At 38.7% G+C, this 23,698-nt stretch overlaps 1 protein-coding gene across 5 annotated transcripts; it reads left to right on the top strand.

The window, feature by feature from the left end:
- Positions 1-1,222: 1,222 nt before the first annotated feature.
- On the top strand, positions 1,223-23,289 carry FBXO5 (F-box protein 5). 5 transcript variants are annotated; one of them, XR_006202901.1, is made up of 9 exons: positions 1,223-1,402; positions 7,196-7,916; positions 9,110-9,200; positions 10,389-10,571; positions 11,695-11,982; positions 14,512-14,567; positions 19,712-19,965; positions 21,608-21,782; positions 23,185-23,289. XR_006202901.1 is itself a non-coding variant. In XM_042940098.1 (6 exons), exons 1-5 carry the CDS (start codon positions 1,300-1,302, stop codon positions 11,944-11,946), a joined length of 1,350 nt encoding a protein of 449 aa, XP_042796032.1. In that variant the 5' UTR covers positions 1,223-1,299; the 3' UTR covers positions 11,947-11,982; positions 12,810-12,828. The 5 variants fall into 5 exon arrangements, 2 of the variants coding, with proteins under 2 accessions (XP_042796032.1, XP_042796033.1); XR_006202903.1 differs by lacking the exon at positions 10,389-10,571; XR_006202902.1 differs by lacking the exon at positions 14,512-14,567 and having other exon boundaries at positions 23,185-23,288.
- Positions 23,290-23,698: the final 409 nt, after the last annotated feature.

Here is a 23,698-nt window from a genome sequence, read left to right as displayed (position 1 = left end):
GGAGTTGGACTTTTTGGAGCTTACACCCTGTAGCTTCACCGCGCTGTGGCCAAAAGGCTGACGGCAAGGCACGCACTGTCACCAGTTAAATGCACACTCGGGCTGAAAAGTTCAGCAGGGCTAATACTGTAGTGCCAGTTGTCAACGAAAGCTTAATAAATACTTCGACCCATTCCTGACATCACTAGAAAATCATTCCCTTGGCCCGAGGCTTCCAGCCCTAGAGTGTGGGGACTGAAGCTCTCACCGCAAGACGTTTTATAAACCTTTATTTTTGGAGCAGGACTGCTGTCTCTCGCGCTTGGCCCCTGAGATAAATAAACAAAAACCCAGGAAAGCGTAGATACAAGTCTAATAAACTTAACGTCCGTACAAAGTAGCGGTGGCTGGAGAACTCTGGTTGAAAAGACAAATAAATACGCTTACAAGAAAGAAGCGACTGTCCCACCGCGGGAAGGCCACGAGGACACGCAGCCCCACGTCTTCAGCCAGGGCAGGTGCGAGACCCACGGTGCGCGCGCCACCGCGGCCCGCCCCTGCGCCTGAGAGAATCGCGCAGGCGCCAACCCGCCAACTCTGCAGCTACCGCCCGCCAAAGGCGCCTGCGCAAAAGCTGAGGGCAGAGGGAGGGGCGAAAGTGAGAGGGAGAGAGGAGCGCGCCTAAATCCTAGAGAGGCGGGCTAAGCGGCTACGGAGGGCTGGGGGCAGTGCTTGTCTTCCGGAAAGTCTGGATTCCCGGACGACCGGAGTCGCCGCTCACCAAACACCCACTTGTGTGCTGCTCGAAGAAAGTCGGCCACGCTATATAACCATGGGAAATCTTCGGAAAGGAGCCGGAGGTGCCTTCAGGATAAAATTAGGACTCGGAGAAGACCCGCTCGCAAGACGGAAGGAAGCGTGGCGGGTGCACGCATGCGTGGTAGGCTACCTCCACGTGCGGCCGGGCCGGGGCCTCCCCGCGCTCAGAGGCCCCGCCCCCAAGCCCGGCCCCTGCGGGAGCATCTTTCCGGACGCGCGGAGCCGGCTAGAAGGAGGAAGGTTGGGCCTCGGAGCTCGGCCCCGCCTCTGCCGCCTCTAATTGGGCGTGGGTGAGGGCGCCCCCTCCCACCGCCTTCCTATTGGAGCGCGCGTGCGAGCAACGCACCCCATTGGGCCGTACGGATTTGGGCACCAAATTCAAAGATTTTAAAAGTACCAGCTGGCGCCTTTTAGGAGCTACAGCTCTGTGAAGCGGACGGCCTGGTCCCCTCCTGCGGCAGCTGTTCCCTCACCTGAGGCAGGCCCCCGACTTCCACTGGCATGAGCCAGCGCCCCTGCCGCTGCTCTCCACGGCCCCCCTCCAGCTCCTGCCGCTGCAGCTACAGCGACCTGACAGCCGCCGGGCGCCCTCGGCCCTCAGACAGTGAGTGTGAGGAGAGGGTGCGGGAGCCCGCCTTCCAGGAAGGGTATGCGGGGTTAGGGGGCGGCTGCTTCCGAACCCGACACCCTCCCGAGTCCGGGCGTGCGCCTCACGCCGGGGCGGGCGGCCGCGGCGGTTCCTGCGGCCCCGGGGAAAGAAGCCTGGGGCTCGGGGAGGGGAGGCCAGATGTGCCGAGGCGGGTGGCGGGCCCGGGTCCCGCCTTCCTGGACGCCAGCGCCCAGGGAGGTGAAGGTCTCGGCCTTTGAGGGCGCCCTTCTCCCCTTGCAGGATCTACCTATCCTCGTCCCCACCCGGCATGAAGAGGCGCCAAATGCCCCTCCCCTCCCCCACCCCGGGGCCCGGGGGCTCTGACAGGGCTCGCGAGCCGGCGGCCCCCGGGGTCTGGCCGGGCGCCTCAGCCCCACTTCCTGCGCCCCTTTTCCGTATTCAGCCCGCAGCCTGGGGGCCGCAGTCCAGTGCCCCGGATTTTCGCCGCCTCACCCTTGCTGGCGGGCGCGGGAGATCCTGCTGGCTTATCTCCCGCCTCCGCACGGCCCGCGCCCTGAGGGGCCACCTCCCCGACCCCCCAGGGCTTCGCCTGGGCTTCCCCCCTGCCCGCTCCCGCCAAACGGAGGGACCCCCTCGCCGGGCCGGGCTGTACCGGGACGTCCGAACAAAACCTTTTTCTTTTTGTCTCGGCTTTTCCCCTCTGCCCGGTAACCCGTTCCCCAGGCCTGGCTGGGGTCCGGGCGGGAGGGGGGGCGGGAAGCACTTTTCACTGCAAAACCGTGAATTTGCCCTCCGGTACCTGATTACCTGAGAAATGGAGAATTGGTTATTTTTTCTTTTTTTTTTCCTGCGCTCCTGAAGCCCTGGATAGCCCTTGATTCCAAAATTCGGATAGAGTGGAAGGCCCTCGAACGGTTATTTTTACCCTCTTTGTGGCTATCTGAAAAGAGATCCAAAGGCATTTATTTTTGCCTCAGAAATCACCCCCAATTTTTTTTTTTTTTTAATTGGTTCGACTTTGTGGGATTGGGCAATCCCTGCAAGATGCCGCTTTCATTAGAAAAGGAACTTAGAAGACTGGAAGAAAAAATAATACCTGGCTTTTAACAGGGTTAGGTCTATTTCTAGAAGATCCTCCCTCCTCCGTCTCCCTGTGAACTTCTGAAGCTTGATGGCTTTAAGAAGCGTTTTTTTATTACTTCCAGTTTGCCTGGTATTATCACTTGGCTCCTCAGAATATTTGCCGTCTCCAAGAGTTTGATCTCCTGTTTACAGATTTGAGAAAATGAGATTAAAAATTTAATGCAGCCAAGTATTTTTGAAGGCAGGCTTTTCTAAAATTTTCTTTCAGACATTACGGCTGATTCCCCGTTTGTGGCTGCAAGCCTTGGGGGTCTCAGATTCTTAAGGAATAGCCATGCTTAACATCGCGCACGTGTGATTATTTTCTAGGTACTGGGATTGTAGAACTTAATCATTTAACGTTGGGATAGTTGTAAAACTTTTTCACCGTTTTTTTTTGTTTTTTTTTTTTTTGGGGGGGGACAGAGAGAGACAGAGCATGAACGGGGGAGGGGCAGAGAGAGAGGGAGACACAGAATCGGAAACAGGCTCCAGGGTCCGAGCCGTCAGCCCAGAGCCTGACGCGGGGCTCGAACTCACAGACCGCGACATCGTGACCTGGCTGAAGTCGGACGCTTAACCGACTGCGCCACCCAGGCGCCCCAGTTGTAAAACTTTTTAAGCATTGTAGCCTATTTATGGTATTTTCGTATGGCGTGTCACTTCTGCCTTAGAAAGTTAAAACGGAAGGTCAAACTTTGTACAGTTAACTACAATACCACCTTTGCACGATTGGACAGTGAGTGAGTAAATGATGTTTAAAAAATGCAGTATATTGAGTCTTCAACGACATGAGGCAGATATTAGTACCTCCATTTTAGAAAAAAATGAAATGTCACAAATCTAGTCAAGGCTGAGCAAGTATTTTTACTTGAAGATGGATCTGATTCCTAGGAAAAGTATGTAATCTGTAATACATAGTGTGGAACGTATTTTGCTACTTTTAAAACATTCATGATTTGCAATAAAAGGATTACAAAGGGATTTGGCTTAAAAATGTGGTAAGAATACCATATGTGATGGGACTCTGCCATACATGTAGTCCAGTTTTGCATTCTTAACCCCATTTTATAGATGAGAATACAGAGGCTTTAGAAGTTAACTGCCTCCCTTTTCACCAATTCAGCAAATGATACTTTATAGCTTAGATGCTCAAGACTTAAACCCCAGGGTACTTTTTTACTCCACTTTCCTTCATTCACATCCAAAGCATCCACAATTTCTGTTGACTTTATTCTCCTAAATACATCTCACATCCACCCAATTATCTTCATTTCCACTGCAGTCATCCCAGTATCAGTTACCCAAACTGCCTGGACTCCTGTGATCTACACTTCTAACTAGCTTTCCTCTTTCCGCTTGTACCTTCCTACAGTCCATTCTCTACAGCCGCCAGTCTTTTGACAATGTAAACCAGATATCTGAACTCAGAACCCCTCAGTGCTCTTTATTACACAATGGGTAAGATCCGGTCTGCCCTAAAATTGTACAGGCCATTCTAGTCTCCCAACCTTACAGTATATTATATAATTTCACATTTTAAAACTAAACCTACAACCAGCATCCAGATTTTGGAACCAATGAAAGGAACTAGAGTTCCATGGAGAAACAAGTGATTCTATGGCTGGAACAGGGAAAATAGAAGATGAGCCTGGAGCATCTTGTGCCAGAAAGTAAGAAATGCTCCAAAAACAAAATAATGGAAGTATTTCAAGTGGGTATGAACTTACACAGTGGTGAAAGCTGAAACAATTTGAGGAATAACCTAATGTAGTATTGGATTATAACCCAAAGTCTATGAGCCTATATGTATACTTTATATACACACACACATTTTATCTCACTTTCCAGGATAAGGTAATGGAATGAACACTAAATTTATAGTCAGGAATGGTAATCTGTCTCTCTTAACTACCTGTGAAATTGTGGGCAAGCTACTTAGCTGAGCTTCAATTGTCCTTATTTGTAAAACTAAGATAATAACCTCTTCACCCTACATCAGAAGGTTGTGAGGATCGAATGTTTGAAAACAAATTGGAATTGTAAACTTCTAAACAACTATAAGATGCTTGGTACCTGGGTGGCTCAGTCAGTTGAGCCTGAGAGTTTGGCTTAGATCATGATCTCATGGTTCCTGAGTTCAAGTCCCGTGTCCAGCTTTGTGCTGACAGCGCAGAGCCTGCTTTGGATTCTCTGTCTCTGTCTCTCTCTTCCCTTCCCCCACTTGGGCTGTCTCAAAAGTAAATAAGCATTTAAAAACAATTGGAGTGCCTGGGTGGCTCAGTCGCTTGAGCATCTGGCTCTTTGTTTTGGCTCAGGTCATGATCTCACAGTTTGTGCGTTTTAGCCCCATGTAGCCCTACATCGGGCTCTGCGCTGATAGCTTGCAGCCTGCTTGGGATTCTCTCTTCTCTCTCAAGTAAATAAACTTAAAAAAATTTTTAAAACAATTAGAAGATGAGTGAATCATCATTAGCTCTAAATTTTAAAGAACTTCATGTTCAAACAGTGGTGTTGAATGAATGGTTCTATGGGATAGTTCAGTAACAACTCTGCTAACTAAAATGAACAGAGGAAGAATGCTTTTGAAAAGAATTAAGAGTTTCTGAAGTACGTTTTTCAGGCCTCTTCCTTTTAGGCAGCTAAACAAAATAAAAGGTTTGTCTTTGTAGGTGTCTTTGCCCTCAGATAAAATGTGGTCATATGTAAATCATACTTCATTCTTCAGGCAAAAATTAAAACAATCTGTAGTGGAATATTTTAATCTTCCAGGTGAAAGAGAACCCCTCAATAATTTACTCTAGCATTATGATTAATGTTGGTGTTAGCAAATGTTATTTATTCTTTATTTGCTTTTTGTATACTTGAACTTAGTTTGAAATGAGTTTTTAGGGCTAGTCCAAGTTTTAGTGGTGTTCTGAAGTATATACTGTGTGTCCTTCACTGTGTTAAACATTGGGAATTTCAAGAGACTACCTCCCTACAGGTGTTCTTTTAGTACTTAAAGGTTTTGCTCTAAATAAAAACTGTAAAATTTAACATGGACAGATTACCAGTACTTAGTACAGACTAAACAATCTGACTGGTACATACACTTAAAAGATAGATTGTTACCTACCTATGATTGGTTTGCAGGGGTAATAGTAGGTGTAGAATACATTTGAAGCATATACTATTCATATACTCAGCCTTCAATAATGTTAAGTAATGTTCCTGAATCAGTCTACTGTATTCCTTCCCAGAATTGTGCTTTTGTTCAGGTTACCTTCAGTGAATGCTTTCTCCAGCCTCTACTGCCTGACAGAATCCTAGCTATCCTTTAAAGCAGTAGTTCTCAACTGAGAAATCAGACATTTTGACACCCCTGCCTCTCCCCACCCAATATTTGTCAGCAACTGGTGATTGGAGACATTTTTTATTGTGCCACAGGGAGTAGAGGCTGCTAATGACATCAAATGGGTAAAGCCTGCTAAACATCCTAAAATGTAGAGGGCAGCCCCCAACAACAGAACTATCCAATCCAAAATGTTAGTAATGCAGAGATTGAGAAATGCTGATGTAAAGATATTAAGTGCTGCCTGTTCATTTGTAGCTTAGCTGATTTCTTAGTTGAACAATTAGTTGAGCTAATTGCATAGTTTGTTGATAGTATCATAACTTGTTGTTTTTCCCTCTTATGCTACTTATAAATAACAAGCACATTATCTTCTCCAGTTATTTAAGACAGCTGAACAGTAATACACACACTGGTTCAGTAATGCACCACCCTCACATTCTTATATCTTGTCTTACACCAATTATAGTGTCACTCTTATTTACCAGATCTTCTGATTGGTAGCTGAACTATTCTTCTGACTCTTTGGTTAATTAGTTATGAGAAATCTTCATTCAATAATTGAAGATTGCAGTCTCTAGCACGTACTAGGCAAGATAAAGGGAGATGTCCCTGTGCGTGAGTTCACTATCCAGTAGGGCAGACAAACTGTCACCCATACCACTGATCCAAATAAAACTTAAGAGATGAGAGCTCTGGGACTTCAAGGAGATTTTAACTTAAGGGTATTTAAATTTATTGACTTTAGTTCTTTCTTGAGTAATTATTGTAAGGCTTATAATAATTGCTAGTGTTTCACTCTTATATAAAATTATTTTGATTCTTACACACTTCCCCTCTCCATTGGTCTTAAACATATTTACTGTCATTGGTTTGGGTTATGCTTAAGTCAGAGCTGATTTTAATGCCATTTCAAGTTCAGGGATTGTAGAAGTGTTTGTGATTACTATAAGGATTTCCCTGACTTCAGACCCCACTCGATGCATCACATTTCCTTATTTGTTCCATAAGCACAGATACTTATTAAATAGTCCCCTTTTCCAGTATTTTTTACTCAGATAACAGACTCGAAAAGCCAAATATTACAATTATACAATTATACTGCTTTTAGCAGTCTTCCGAGGTACGCTTTTAAGAATAAAATACATGTACTTACTAAAAGATTTAAGTAGTATTCATTGTCACATCTCAGTAATTAAATTTGGATTCTTTCACAGCTATATAGTGCTGAGAGAATGCAAAGTAATTAAACCTCTGTATATCCCAATATAAGATGTACAAATGTATGAAAATTTTGTCATTTAGTAAGTGCTTTGTTTTGTTTTTTGTAGGTTGTAAAGAAGAAAGTTCCACTCTTTCTGTCAAAATGAAATGTGATTTTAGCTATAACCATATTCATTCTGGACTTAAGTTAGTGAAGCCTGATGATAGTGGAAGACAAGGTTCCTGTACTCCTGCATATTTGGAAGGTTCTTATAAAGATTGCATTAAAGACTATGTGAGGTTATCAGATATTGGGTCACCAATCGTGAGCCCCAGGATTGTAGAACTTGAATCTGAAAACGAAAACAAGCTCTTTCATAACAAGGAAAATCAGCATGTGCAACAAATCCTTGATAGTTCAAATGAGATCGAAGAACTAGAGACCAGTGGACCTTATGAAGACAGTGGCTATACTTCATTTTCCCAGCAAAGTGGCTTCAATGAACATGAAGAGAGTAGCCTTCCCTTGGAAAATTTCAGTGACAGTCCACAGTCCTGCCTGCTTCAGATGCAAAGCCCAGAGCAATATCCCAGCAAAAACTTGCTGCCGGCTCTTCACTTTGCCAAAATGGTTTGTTCAACGTTAAAAAAGAATACCAAACGAAATCCTAAAATAGATTGGGAGAAACTGAAAGAATGTATATTCAGTGGAAATTTTGGACTGCAGAATATAATTGGAAGGAAAATGGGCCTAGAATATGTAGATATTCTCAGTGAACTCTTTCGAAGGGGACTCAGACATCTCCTAGCAAACATTTTAACACAGCTCAATGATATGGACTTAATCAAGTAAGTATGGTTGCTTTGAGTGTTAGTATAATCCACTGAACATTTTTGTTAAGATGGCTCAGCACTACCAGCTCATACAAAGACATAAGAGGGAAGTCTTTTACGTTGTTTGAGGTAATGACTGCCTGATAGCTGGTATTTGACCATTTGTATGCCACTAAGATGAAAGAAGATTTTTAAAGTAAGCATTTAATCCAGTTATTTCAAATTTCATATTTATACTGTTAGCAAACTATTTTTGTTAAATTGGGATTTTTGTTTCTGAAAATTACTAATACTTAAGCTACATCATACCTACTTAACTATAAAACAACAGCCTAGTTCTGGTGTATAGGTCCAGTAGGCTTTATGAGTTCTGTCACACTTGAAAGTATGAAATAGTTCCTGATGTTTTTAGGCCATTTTTAATGTAGCGCTCCCCTAGGTTTGACAGTGATAAAAATAGGGAAACCCACAAGTGGATCTGATTGTGACTGTTTTCTTAGAAACCTCAAATTTCCCTTCCTCATTCTACCAAATATGAGTTAGGATGAGGTGACAGCATTAAGATAATTATAATATAGACTATTGGATTAGATCCCACTCAAACAGGTGTGTTTTTGGCATTTTTGGAAAAGTTGTTAGAGGTACTTATCACTGGTCTTTATGAAAAATAGCTAAAGCAAAATAGAAGTATTAATTTTTATAGTTGGCTACCTTCTTGAGGGATAATTGGCATCACAGCTTCTTTGTTAACAAAAATGGATTTTTGAAATTGATGTCTACTAATAGCAGTATGTCCTAGAATACTTTGAAATTTGTCTACAACTTTTATTGATATCGAATAGCTAACATAGTGTCATATATATATAATAGGGTCTACTTATTTGATGTTTGCAGATACTGTGAAAAAATGAAGTATCAAGGAATGATTGCAATGGTTCTTAAGCCTAGATGTATGTACTTAGAATGACTTGATAGGGAGCTTTTAAAAACAGGACTCTGACCCCCATTTTAAGCCAGTTAAACCCAAATGCCTAGGCATGGGACATCCTTAAATCTTAAGTGCTGTAGGCAATTCTAATGTATAACCAAGTTTGAGAAGCACTGCTAATAGAAATTTCTTTTTTGCACTGTTAGTATTTCTGTAGTATGTTCATTCCTCTTACCTCTTTGTGATGCCTTGTTTTCTTTATAACCTTTTACTTTTCCAGTGTGTCTAAAGTGAGCACAACTTGGAAGAAGATCCTAGATGATGATAAGAGAGCATTGCAGTTGTACAATAAAGCAATAGAGAGAGTTAATGTAAGTCTTTGCAGTTGATGTTTTCATTTTAAAAATATCTTAGAACATTACCTTAAAATATAAAAGCTCGTGCTCTTTACCTTTATAAATGGGGGAAATAGGACAGATAACAGGTAATCTGGAAATCCTTTACATTCACAAGGCATTTCAGCTTTTCACTAGAACTCATTAAGCAAAATTCAAAGACAAGGGGAAAGGAATTCCACGTAAGCCATTATTTCTTGGATTCTTTCTAGAAATGGAATGTCCAAAAGTACAAAAGGGAAAATTGGTCAGTTCTCTAATAATGAGAGTTGACCATATAGCTAATTTTCATTGCCATTTGTATTTTTTCAGTTATCAACATATTGAACATTCTTAATGCAGAAGAGAATTTATCTGCCTTCCAAAATACTTGGTAAATTTCAAGATGTTTCTGAGAATATCTGTACATGATTGAAATTTCAGGCCTAGCAGTTGGCAGACTTGGGTCTAAATTTTGGTGCTGCTACTTACTAGCTGTATAACTTTAGACAAGTATTGCTTAAATTCTCCAAGTTCAGTTTCTTTATTGATAAGGTTAGTATTAATGAGAAGTTTTCTAATCTAAAAGGTTGTTTTGAATCCATGCATGACATTGAAGTGATACTTAAGCATGACTATTGTCATTTATTGATGATAAAAGCAATGACTTTTTGTTTTGGCATCAGTACTTTATAAATCATGTATCTGGGGTACCTGGGTGGCGCAGTCGGTCAAGTGTCTGACCTTAGCTCAGGTCATGATCTCGCGGTTCATGAGTTCCAGCCCCGAGTCATCAGGCTGTGTGCTGACAACTCAGAGCCTAGAGCCTGCTCCAGATTCTGTATCTCCCCTTCTCTCTTCCCCTCCCCTGCTCACTAGCTCGCATGCTCTCTCGCTCAAAAATAAACATTAAAAAAAATTAAATACATCATGTATTAAATGCTATATAGACTCTAAGTATTTAGTGCTTTCTCACAATTTCTGGTTTGCAGTTTCTGTCAGTATTATCTGTGTGAATAGTTGTATGTGGCTATATTTAAGCATATGCAGGTAAATTGGGTATAGGGATAAATCTTTTACATTCTCATTTGCCCTTTTTTTACATGTACAAACAATAAAAATGCCTGAATGTTAAGAATATAGGAGGATACTTTTAAGTCCTATTAAAATATTTTTTTTAATTAGGAAAAGAACGTTAAGTTTTCACCACATGCTTCAACCAGAGAATATGTTATGTTCAGAACCGCTTTAGCTTCTGTTCAAAAATCAGCAGCCCAGGCTCACCCCAAAAAAGATGCTCAAACCAAGTTATCCCATCCAGGTGATCAGAAAGGTTCTACTTACAGTCGACACAATGAATTCTCTGAGGTAATTTTTTGTTTGTCAATAAACTAGAAACTTATGGGGCCTTTATTGTTAAAAGGATTTAGAGTAAGAAATGGAGAACTTTAAATTTAATTATAGCATAAGTAGAACTACTAGGGAATTATTAATGGAGATGTTATCTTTTGTCCCCCTTCATTCTGGTCTCAAAAATGTTAGAAACTGAAACAATTTATAACTCAAGTAATCAAGTTAGGAAAGTACACAGAGATGTCTTTCTATGCAAAAAATAATAGCTACCATTTGACATTGTTTATGACCACTCAGTGATGTTGAGATCTAATTTGGAAATGCTAAGGAAACCTTGATTTTTAAATTTCTTACCAAACTTGTTCAATACTACATTTTGCAATTGCTGCCTTTTATATCTACGGACCAGAACTAAACTGGAAAAGGCCAGCTTTCAGAAATTGAAGCCCTCCTATTGTACCTTCAAATCATTGGGTAATGTGTATTGTAAGTTCTACTGAACACATGGAAAATTTGGCAAGCTTAATTTAAAAAACCATAACGTCACCTAAGAGTGCATCTTTGAAATGTTGACTGCCTTCATGCTGGTCAATAAGTATAAATTATAGTTAAGTTTAATTTTCTAAGTGTTCGTTACATAATGACTAATACAACATGTAACGATTCAAACAGCAGTTATTGAGCATCTGCTATCAGGTAATCCATGGATAAGAAAACATGGTACCCTTCATAGCCTTGTAATCTAGAATGGAAAATGGCTACATAAAAATAAATGCCATATAACGTGATAGGTGCCTTAAAAAAGCTAGAAGTGAAAGAGCAACCAACTCCCAGTAACACTAGAAAGACTTCACAGTAAAGGTGACATTTAAGTCAGGCATTGACATGTAAGTAGCATTCATGAAATAAAAGAACATGTTTAAAGGTAGGATTAGGAAATAGCCACTGGACCAGTTGACAAGTGATATTATCTCACTCATTGAACAGTGAGCTCCTTAAAGGCAGGAATTGACTTATGTGTGACATTGGTCCTTTATTCATGTTTTGAGGAAGCCTCAGAAATGCCCTTCTTGTTTTTACCAACTAAATTACATTCAATTCTTAACTAAAATTTGTTTATGGATTTTCTTCTTTCTAGGTTGCCAAAACTTTGAAAGAGAATGAAAGCCTCAAAGCCTGTATTCGCTGTAATTCACCTGCGAAATATGATTGCTATTTACAACGGGCAATCTGCAAACGAGAAGGCTGTGGGTTTGATTATTGTACAAGGTGTCTGTGTAACTATCATACCACCAACGAATGTTCAAATGGCAAACCCCTAAAAGCCAATTATAAAACAGGTCCTCTGCCCGGTACCAAAACAAGCAAGAAGAATTTACGACGATTGTGATCTCTTGTTAACAATCAGTTGTACCTGATTATGAAGGTTAGTTAGAAAATGTTAGGTTTTAATTTAAGAAAAATAAAATGTATTGTAATTTCCAATTTTGTGTTGAAATCAATGTAGTACGTGGGATTTTCTCCCCTTGAGTAAAGACAATATACAACTTAAAATATTTTACAATTTAATTTGAAAAAGTTTAAAATTATCAGTATAAATCAGAAAATTTAAATATTTTAAGAAAAAAGGAAAAGTGTCTATCTGATTCAGGGATAAAATAAAATTGATTCAATTTTATGGTAAAGGAAGACCATGTAATTTTACCTGGATAATCTTAAATAGATATCTTGTTTACCATCTATTAGCATTTGAGACATTTTATTTGCCCTACCAAATTAATTCCTATTGCAGTAACTTCTGGAGTCTGTTAATTTAAGTGTTTTGTCATCTTTCTTTAACCTCTTTTTCAGTGTGTACATTTCCCAAAAAAGTACCCTTTGTGAAATCTTGCTTTTTCCTATTTGTGAAGTCTGTATGTTTTAATATTTTTGTACATAATGTAAATATGTCTGTATTTTTTATGTCAAAGTAAAAAAATAAAGGTCTCTTTTGTATACGTATACATCTAAATGTAAATTTTGTACCTGTTATGAATAAAATTGTTATAAGCTTAATAAATAATGTGAACCTTTTATTTTGATAAACATTTTAATCTTAGAAACAGCTAAATTAGGAAGCTATAGGAGACTGCATTGTAAAGTAAAAATGTTATCTTTGACTGCATTCAGAACACTTGTTCTAATAAGAGCCCAGGATAAAGATACATATTTTTTTATTCCTTAATTCTAAAGTTGAATATATTTTGGTTTCAGTTATGGATATGGTGAAATATAGGAGTTTGAACTCGGACAAAAAGTCCTAAAGATTTAAGGGTGGGCCTCAGATTCTCAATAGAGCTTCAAAGACCCTCAAGGCCTTTGCCTTCCATCTCTGCAGAAGCCTGAGGTAGAGGATTTATCCTAAATGGGTTTATGGGTGTGTCTTCTCTAATAAAATAAAGCCTCCAATGAAATTAGCAGTGACTTAAGCAGCTTTATTGAGGAAAATTGACAAAATAGACAACATTCAAAGTATAATTTGACATTTTGATATATGTATATAAATGTGTGTGTATGTATATACATATATTTGACATATGTCTATACACACATGAAGCCATCACTACAATTAGTGAATGTAAGTATAACCAAATTTCTTTCTGCCCATTTTTTTTTAATGTTCATGTTTTGAGAGAGCATAAGCAGGGGAGGGGCAGAGACAGGAGACAGAATCTGAAGCAGGCTCTAGGCTCTGATCAAGGCAAGGGTCAAAATGAACCCTGAGAGTCTACGGTCATACCATCCTGAACGTGCCCGATCTCGTCGGAAATGAGTCCTGAGATCATGACCTGAGCTGAGGTCAGATGCTTAACCAACTGAGCCACTAGGCACCTCCTCTTCACATTTGTAATCCCTCCTGTCAGTCCCTAGGTAATCGCTGATCTGTCAATGTTGATTAGTTTGCCTTTCCTAGCATTTTATATAAATGGAGTCAAAGTGTGTACTCTAATTTCACCAGACATTAGAGATTCATCCATTTCGTGTGTACCAGTAGTTAATTCATTTTTCTTACTAAGCAGTATCCTGTTGGATATACCAGTTTGTTCATACATTCACCTTTTAATGGACATTAGCTTCCAACCACCCCCCACCCCCTTGTTTTTTTGCTATTAGAAATGAAGATCTTGGGGCCCCTGGGTGGCTCAGTCGGTTAAGCATCCGACTTCTGCTCAGGTCATCTCGCAGTTCATGAATTCCAGCCCCGCGTCGGGCTGTGTGACGACAGCTCAGAGCCTGGAGCCTGCTTTGGTTTCTGTGTCTCCCTCTCTCTGCCCCTCCCCTGCTCATACTCTCTGTCTCTCAAAAATAAACATTAAAGATCTTGTAAACAGTATACAAGTCTTTGTAAGATAGGTAGTATGCTTTCATTAAATAGTGAAATGCTTGGATTATATAAGTAAGTGTATGTTTAACTTTTTAAGAAAATCTCAGAATGCTTTCCAAAGTAGCTATAGCATTTTACCTTCACCAGCAGTGTATGGGAGTTCCATTTACTTCATGTTCTCAGTAATACTTGGTATAATCAGTCTTTGTAGCTTTAGCCATTGTAATACAGGTGTAGTAGTATATCATGGTTTTAATTTACATTTCCCTCATAACTAATTATGTTTAACATCTTTTCATGTTATTTGCTAACCATAAATTTTCTTTGGTAAACAAATGACTTGAGTTTGTTTTAATAATGGTATTTGAGGGTATATATTCTGGATAGGAGTGCTATATCAGGGTATAGCTTATCTTTCATTTTCTTAGCTGTGTTTTAGAGTTTTTATTTTGATGAAGTCCAAGTTATCAATTATTTGTCTTTTATGGATCATATTTTCGGTGTTATATCTAAAACCTGCCTAAGACCTAAGAGCATACAGATCTCCTATACTTTCTTCTAAAAGTTTATAGTTTTTAATTTCACATTCAGGTCTATGATCCACTTGAAGTTAAATTTTGAATATGGTATAAGAGGTATGGACCAAAGTAAGTATCCATTTGTTGACAAGACTATCCTCTCTCTACTGAAATGCCTTACATCTTGGTAACAATCCATTTTACATAAATATGAACTATTTCAGGACTCTCTTCTGTTTAATTGAGCTTTGTCTTTTGAGTTCCAATCCACACTGCCTTGATAACTAGCTTTAAAATAAGTTTGAAATCAGGTAGTGACATTATTTTTTTTCTTTTTCAAAAAAAATTAATTTTTAAGTTGTCTATTCTAGGGTCCTTTGCATTCCTACATATATTTTATAATTAGCTTGCCAGTTTCTACAAAAATACCTAATGGAATTTTTACTGGGGTTGTAATGAATATTATTCTATTGGGTTAGATAAGGAGAGAATTGACATCTTAACATTGAGTTTTTCAGCCCTTGAACATAGTACTATTTATATCTTTAAAAACCTCTCTTAGTAGTGTTTTATCTTTTAATTATGTATGTCTTTCACATCTTGTGTCATATTTATTCCTGAGTATTTTATATTTTAATACTATTATGAGTATTTGTTTTTTAAGTTTACTTACTTATTTTGAGAGAGAGCAGGGGAGGAGCAGAGAGAGAGAATCCCAAGCAGGCTCTGTACTGACAGCAGGTCTCAGTCTTCATGAACTGAGATCATGACCTGAGCCAAAATAAAAAATCAGACACTTAACCGACTGAGCCACCCAGGAGCCCTGTAAGTGGTATTTTTAATTTCAGTTTTCAGTTGTTCATTGTTAATATATTGAGATGCAGTTGGTTGATTTTGTAGCCTACAACCTTGATAAACTCAGTTAAACTGAGAGTCCATTAGATTTGCAATGTAGATGATTTTGTCTTCTGAATATAGGCTGTACTATAGCCTTCCATTATAATCTATAGGTTTTTTATTTCTTTTTCTTGCCATATTATACTGGCTAAAACCTCCAGTAAAATATTCAATAGAAATAAAAAAGGAGACATCCTTAACCTTGTTCCAGATGTTAGGGGAAAAGCATTCATTCAGACTGATGTTAGTTGTAGGGTTTTTATAGATCTTCCTTAGTAAGTTGAGGAAGTTCCTTTCTATTCCTAATTTGTTGAAAGTTTTTAGGAAGATTGGATGTTGGATTTTGCCAAATGTTTTTCCTCCACCTATTGATATGCTCATATCGTTATTCTTTTTGAGTTTCTTAACATGAATTTTACTGATTGATTTTCAATTGTTAAAGCAACCATGCATTCCTGCAATTAACTTCACTTGTTCATGGTGTATTATCCTTTTTAGATATTGTTGGAATCAGTTTGTTACATATTAATACTTTTTGCATTATATTCATGAGGGATGTTGAGCTGTAGTTTTCTTACAATGTCTTTGGGATATATTCTCTGCTTTTCAATTTTCTGGGTGTTTGTGCAAATTTCATGCTATTTCTTCTTTTACTGTTTGCTAGAATTCTCCAAGGAAGCAATCTGAGTCTGTAGGTGTTTTTTGTTTTTTTTATGGGAAGGTGTTTAAAATATAATTTTTTCAGTAGATATAGGACTATTCAGTTTATCCATTTCTTCCTGGATGAGCTTTAGAAATTTATGTCTTTCAAGGAATTTTCCTATTAATCTAATTTACTGAATTTATTGGAATAAATTGGTCACAATATTACCATATTATCCTTTACTATTTATAAAACATGTAGTGATGTCCATTTCTTTCATTGCTGATATTGGTTGTGTCTTATTCCTTTTACTCATCAGTTTAATGAGAGGTTTGTCACTTAGATTGATCTTTTCAAATAATCAGGTTTAAAAATTTTTTTTTTTAATTTTTTGAGAAAAAAAGAGAACAGGAATGAGTAAGGGGCAGAGAGAGAGAGGGAATACCATGAGGTACAGAGATAGAGTGTGTGGAGCCTGGGGCAGGGCTCTAGCTCACCTGAAGTGGGACTCGAACTCACTTGAAGCAGGGCTCTCACTCACGAATTGTGAGATCATGACTAAGCCAAAGTCAGATGCTTACCTGACTAAGCCACCCAAGTGCCCCTCAGATAATCAGTTTTTTATTTCATAGATTTCTCTCTCTCCTTTCCGTATCATTGTTTCTTGTTCATTTGTTTTTGTTTACTTTCTTCTGTAAGTAGTAATTAATTTACTCTTAATTTGCTAGATTCTTAAGATGGCAGCTAAGGCCATTGATACGATCTTTTCTTATACAGGTGTTTAGAGCTATGAATTTCCCTCTAAGTTTTATTTGAGCAACATATCACAAATTTGGACATGTTATTTTTGTTCATTTATAAATGCATTATAATTTTCTTTTTTATTTTTTTGATCCACAGGTTATTTAAAAGTATGCTGTTTACTTTCTCAATATTTTAGAATTTTCTAGATATCTTTCTTTTATTGATTTCTGATTTCATTGTGGTCAAAGTTACTTTATTTGACCTGAATCCTTAATTTATTGGCAAACATGGCCTAGAATATGCTCTGTCTAGGTAAATGTTTCATGTCTATTTGAAAAGATGATAAAATTTGCTGTTCTTTGGTATAACGCCTTAATTTCTTTTTTAAGTGTATTTATTTTGAGAGAGAGCATGTGCGCACATGAGCAGGGGAGGAGCAGAGAGAGAGGATCCTAAGTAGGCTCTGGAGCAGAGATTGAGGATCCCAAGTGGGCTCTGCGCTGTCAGCAGGGAGCCTGACACAGGGCTTGCACCCACAAACCATGAGATCATGACCTGAGCCAAAACCAAGAGCTACCCAAGCACCCCTGGTGTAATGTCTTACAAATGTCAATCAGTGTTTTTCTATTTTATATATCCTTTCTGATTTCTATTTACTTGTACTATTATTGAGAGATGGGTATTGAAATCTCCAATTGTAATTGTGGATTTGTCTATTTCTTTTTGCAAATCTATCTTTTTTTTTTTTTCTTTATGTATTTTGCAGCTTTCTGATTAGCTACATAGACACTTAGAATTGGTATGCCTTCTTGGTAAAATACTCCCTTTGTTGGGGCACCTGAGTGGCTCAGTTGGTTAAGGTTAAGGTACCTGGTTTCAGCTCAGGTCATGATCTCAAGGCTTATGGGTTCAAGCCCCATGCCAGGCTCTGCACTGATAGTGCAGAGATTGCTTGAAATTGTCTCCCTCTGTCTCTGACCCTCCCCTGCTAGCATTCACTCTCTCTTTCTCTCTCTCAAAATAAATAAACATAAAAAAAATATTCCCTGGGGCACCTGGGAATATATTGAAAATATAGGTATATATTAAATTAAAAATATATATCTATAAATTAAATTAAAAAAAATATTCCCTGGGGCACCTGTGTGGCTCAGTCGGTTGAGCATTCGACTTCGGCTCAGGTCATGATCTCCTGGTTCATGGGTTTGAGCCCCACATCAGGCTCTGTGCTAACTCAGACCTGGAGCCTGCTTCAGATTCTGTGCCTCCCTCTCTCTCTCTCTGCCCCTCCCCTGCTTGTGCACTCTCTCTCTCAAAAATAAGTAAGTAAGTAAGTAAATAAATAAATAAATAAGAAAAAATGTATACTCCCCTTTTCATTTTAAAATGACTTTTTAAATCCTTGGTAATATCTTTACTGTGGAGTCTACATTGTCTAGTATTAAATAGGCACTCCAGATTTTTGTTGCTGTTGTTGTTTTAACTAATGTTGGTCTTGGTCTAGTATATCTTTTCTATCCATTTACTTTAACTTATTTTTGTCTTTGTATTTGAAGTATGTTTCTTCTGGGCATCATATAATCAAGTATTAGTTTTTTAAGAAATCAATCTCTGCCTTTTAATTGGAATAATTAGACCATTTTCATTTAAATGTGATTATGATATGGTTAGATTTTACCAGTTTGATATTTGTTTTCTATTTTTCTCATCTGTTCTTTGTTTATATTTTTCTATTTTTCTATTTCTATTTTCTATTTTTCTATTTCTATTTTTCTATTTTCTATTTTTTCTATTTTTCTATTTTTCTATTTTTCTTTTGGGTTGAGTATGTTTATGATTTTATTTTATCCCAACTTGTTACTTAATTAGCTATAATTATATTTTGTTTAATATTCCACTATACGGATATACCACATTTTGTTTATCCATTCACCAATTGATAGACATTTGGGTTGTTTTCACTTTTTGGCTATTATGAATAGTGCTTCTATGAACATTTATATATAAGTTTTTATTCTGAACATATGTTTTTGATTACCTTGGGTTTACTTAGGGTTGGAATTGCTGAATCACATGGTAACTCTGTATCTAATTTTTTAAGACTTTTTTTTTAAGTTTATTTATTTATTTTTGAGAAACAGAGCACAAGTAGGGGAGAAGCAGAGAGAGAGGGGGAGAGTGAGAATCCCAAGTGGGTTCCACGCTGTCAGTGTGGAACCTGATGTGGGGGCTCCATCTCAGAAACTGTGAGATCTTGACGTGAGCTGGAATCAAGAGTCAGACACCTAAACCGACTGAGCCACTCAGGTACCCCCTGTGTCTAATTTTTTTAAAGAACTGCCAAACTATTTCTCATAACAGCTGGCTGCATGATTGTAAATTCTCACCAGCAATAGATGAAGGATCTAATTCTTTTTTTTCCATAGTCTGGGTGATTTCTATTCATTTTTCTTGTCTAATTGCCGTGGCTAGAATCTCCAGTGCAGTGTTGAATAGAAATAACAAAAATGGACCTCTTTGACTTCTTCATGAACTGAAGACATTCCTCTCCCTGTGTCACCATTCTGTACTGGGGGTTTAGGAGACAGATAAGTTATCCCTTTAGTTCACAGATGCTTAGATTGAAAAAGAAAAACTGTACTGTATTTCAGGAATATGCCTAAGGGGACTCATCTACACCAAGACCAGAGTTAGGTAATAAGATTCTGGATTTTCAGCTGAAGCTATAATAGATTTTTGAGAGTTTGTGGAGAGGACTAAGTGTTAATTTTCATGTGAAATGGATGGGACTGTTTTAGTCAGCCCTAAAATGTTCCCCAGTGATTCCAGCTTCTTGATATTTGCACCTTTGCTTTACTGTACTGGATCAGGTTTTGTCACTGTGACTAATAGAAAACAGCAGAAGAGATGGCATGTCACTTCTGAGACTAGGTTGTAAAAGACGTGATTTTTTTACCTCTCTCTCTCTCTCTCTCTCTCTCTCTCTCAGGTCACTCACTAGGGGAAGGTCAAGTGCGAGCAGCTTCCATAAAGGCCCCCACTCTGAGACCCTTAGGTCTTTGGAAAGTCCCAAGTGAAGAACTGAGGCTTCCCGCCAATTGTTAAGGTTGAGTCTTCTTGAAAGCAAGTCCTCCAGTTCCAATCAAGCCTTCAGACAACTTTAGTCCCTGCCAACATGCTGAGTGCAACCTGAATCATGTACTAAACTTCTCCCAAGTTCTTGACTCCCCCCCAAACTGTGGGGTAAGAAATGTTTGTTGTTTTATGCCTGTAAAATTGGGGATGATTTGTTATGTAGTCGTAGATAACTATAGGGAGTGGGCAAACCCTTTTAGGAGCACTGGGCAAGAGAAAGATGAAAAAAAGTCTTTTCTCACACCCTTTTTTAGACATGTAATTACATGGTCTAAAATCAATACTGGTTCAAACATAGGATGATAGGCCACCTTGCAGGTGTGTAGAATATTCCCTAAGGAAGGAAGCCATGCTCTCAGGCCAAAATAGGTTTGGGACTGGTATGATCACAAAAATGGACTATTGTAAGTCTGCTACAAAAGGGAGAATGAACACACTTTAATATGTAGTATTTTCATGGTTATTGTGATATATATATATACACACACACACACACACACACACACACACACACATTGTGATATATTGTGATATACACATTGTGATATTGTGATATATATAGCACATCAGCACTGAATCCTAGCTTGCCTTTAGCCAAGGTTCATGTTGCACTGATGTGGCACCCAGCGTTTAGCACTTCCAAGTCCTCTGACTGAGAAGTCTGTTATGCCCAGTTCACATATCTTGAGGACCTGCCAAAAAGACTGCATATGAGAGGAAATAATGACAGTTCCTTGACTATCACCGAGTAGTTTCTGAAACTCATAATCTTACCCAGATTGTTTGGTACTGTTCCCTTTTCCCCAGATTCTGTTTCAACGACGTAAACAACACACCGCCACAAGATGGTGCTCTTTTAACACCACACTTTTGAGTTTGTTCATTCACGTGAAGTTTAATATAAAAATGCATGAAATAATATGACTGGCCTTCTATGCAATTTGTATTGTCAAATTAAAAAATAAAGTCCACAACATAGTGTTAAGCAAGGATAGGTAGATATAAACTCTTTACTTTTTGGTCTCGAGTCATAAGAACAGGTCTTGCTTATCTTCAGCATCTTTATCCATTGTTGATATCAAAAGCCTAGATCAGTACTGTTCAGTGCAGTAGCAATGTGTGGCTATTGAACACTGAAATGTGGCCCATCCAAATCCAAATTGAGATTTACTGTAAATGTAGAATATTCACCAGATATTGACGACTTGGTATGAGGAAAAGCAAAATCTCCTTAATAATTTTTACTTTGACTACTTATTGAAATAATGATATATTGGACACACTGGGTTAAATAAAATTCTGTGAAAAGAAATGTTTAGTGTGGCATCTAGAACATTTTAAATGACATATGTGGCTCTCAATACATTTCTATTGAACAGTGTTGCTCTAAGATCACATAACAAATAAGTATCAGAGGAGTCTTTTCTGGCCCATGACCTAAACAGGTCACGGTATAGTACCCTAATACCCAGATCCACCATACATTCTAATAAGTTAAGTTCTACATATGGAGATGAGAGGGCATTTACTAGAAAAAGAAAGACTAGAGGTCTAAATCGACATGGATCATTTTTTTTTAGAATGCCTTCCACTCATGGGTTTGTGGTAAGTTGCTCGTCATCTCAACCTCTGTCCCCATCCTTACTCCCAAGTACCTGGTTACCTGTCAGGTGCCAACACAGGTCAGATCTTTGTATTCCCATCACCCAGAAAACGCTAAATTCATATTTGTGGAATGGATGAATTGCAGGAACCACTGGCTGGATTCAGGCTGACTTAGTCAAGGGAATGCCGTGGAACTTGTACTTTGCCTCCACATCAACAGTAGCACCTGCGGTGACCCTTTTCAGAAGCGTCCCTGCTCACTTTCCTCAGGACAAAGCTTTTCCTTTCTCCCTGAACTTTGACAGGACCTATCCTCTGAGGTTTGTAAAATACTATTCTGCTAATGCCTTTTTTGTTTTGGTTATTGGGGTTTATTTTTTGGCCCCAAATCCCTTTACATATTGGACACAGATGAGAATGAAAAAAAGAGCACAAGAGTCCAGCTGTACCTTGTCATTGGATTTCAAAAGGATTATAGAATAGACAGTGAAAAGAAGTTACTGTCATTCAGGTAAAAGTGGAAAGGAAGGAACCATCCCCTTTCTTGTAAGTGCTGATGGCCGAACACCCACTGTATTTTGTTACTATAGTTCTTTCTATGCTGCCAATATGCAGAAGAAAGCTCCACCTATAAGCAGAAGAGGCCACATTGTCATATAGTAGATAAACCTGAACTTTTATTTGTCCAAAGCACCCATGGGATAGCTGTGTCCCAAAATGTGGAAAGCACAATAACAGACATTTTTGGTTTAGAATCCTGACTCTCCACTTACTTTTAACGTTGGGCAAGTTTTTAACATCTATGAGCTTTAGTTTTCATATTTATAGAGAGGTAATAATGCCTACCTGATATTGTTAACATAATGATTACATTAGAGAATGTAGGTAAAGTGGTAATACAATATCTAGTACATAATAAATAAATGTAGTTGTTGTAATTTGGGCCAAATGTAGTTTTTTTATTTGGGCCAAAATATTAATACTCACAAATACCTGGATGTTTATGATAGTCTAAATAAAGAAGGTCCTTCCTAAATCATTCTATAATTTTGATAAGGTGAGAATAATCTCATGTTAAATTTTCCATCACCTATAGTTTTTACTCTTGAGAATTTAGGTTTCTTTTGTCTTCAGTAGATAAGCAGACAAAGTCACCTTATTGATAGAAAATAATTTTGTTAAAGCATGGATTGAATAAAATTTCATATGACTTCAAAGCTCACAGAAGTTTACAGTTATTCACTTACTTGTTTATTAAAAAACATTTATTGAGTACCTTCTATGTGCAAGGCAGTATGCTGAGTGAGGTCAAATTCAGTCTTTCTCAACTAGGGTTCCAGGGGAGAATTGAGTTTTAATAACCTAAGGCATCTATTGTATATAATAAATTAACATTCCTCCTAGGCATTTAGAATGTCACCAGTTATGTATGAATCTTCCTTGTAGAAATTAAGAAAATAATCACTCAAATAATTCATGTTTTGTGACTCCAACACAAAGTCCAGTTGAGAAAGTCTAAGGGGTAAGGAGAAAAAGAAATACTAAATTAACTATAGTTGAAACAGAAAAATACAAAGTAAGCAAAATATAGCAAGAGAATGGAAGGAAAATTACTTCTAACAAAAGCATCAGAACAAAGGAAATATTGAAAAAATCTTGGATGATAATAAGAATTACCTTTTTTTCTTGTTCCTCCCCTTCCCCCCTTTTCTTTTTCCAAAGGTGAAAAGGTGAAAATATTTGCCATGCCCTGTGATGAATTCAGAAAAGAACTGGTCACGGGGCTTATGTGGTTTCAGGAGCAGAGGTAAGCTCTGTAAGAGAGGTACAATAACAAATCACTGTATGGATTCCAAGCGGGAATGCGGGACAGCCTTAGAAGTCCCTTTACTATAAAGTCACTCTTATCCCCCATTTTCTTCACACAATAGGAAAAAGTGATAGAGCTGGGAAAAATCCGGTGGAAGCTGTTATTTTGTTTTTGTTTTTTTTCTTTGTTTTGTTTTTGAGAGGGAGATAGAGGGCCCAAGTTGAGCCAGTGGCAGAGAGAGAGAGAGAGAGAGAGAGAGAGAGAGAGAGAAGCAGGGCTCAAGCCTGGCTCCTGTTCACCGGATGCAGGGCTCAAGCTCACGTGAAACAGGAGTCATGCTCACCCGAAGAGGGACTGGAACTCCAGAACCGTGAGATCCTGACCTGAGCTGAGCCAAAGTCGGATGTTGGCTCAACCGACTGAGCC

This window comes from Panthera leo, chromosome B2 (genome assembly GCF_018350215.1).
Source record: "Panthera leo isolate Ple1 chromosome B2, P.leo_Ple1_pat1.1, whole genome shotgun sequence".
Classification (NCBI taxonomy): Eukaryota; Metazoa; Chordata; class Mammalia; order Carnivora; family Felidae; genus Panthera; species Panthera leo.
This window is presented reverse-complemented; position numbering and strand designations above follow the sequence as displayed.

Bases quoted from the DNA above. Each gene is read 5' to 3' on its own strand.
- FBXO5 (XM_042940098.1), top strand. From the start codon at position 1,300: ATGAGCCAGCGCCCCTGCCGCTGCTCTCCACGGCCCCCCTCCAGCTCC. The intron at 1,403-7,195 runs GTGAGTGTGAGG...TGTTTTTTGTAG, and splicing joins GCGCCCTCGGCCCTCAGACA to GTTGTAAAGAAGAAAGTTCC. The intron at 9,201-10,388 runs GTAAGTCTTTGC...TTTTTTAATTAG, and splicing joins AAGCAATAGAGAGAGTTAAT to GAAAAGAACGTTAAGTTTTC.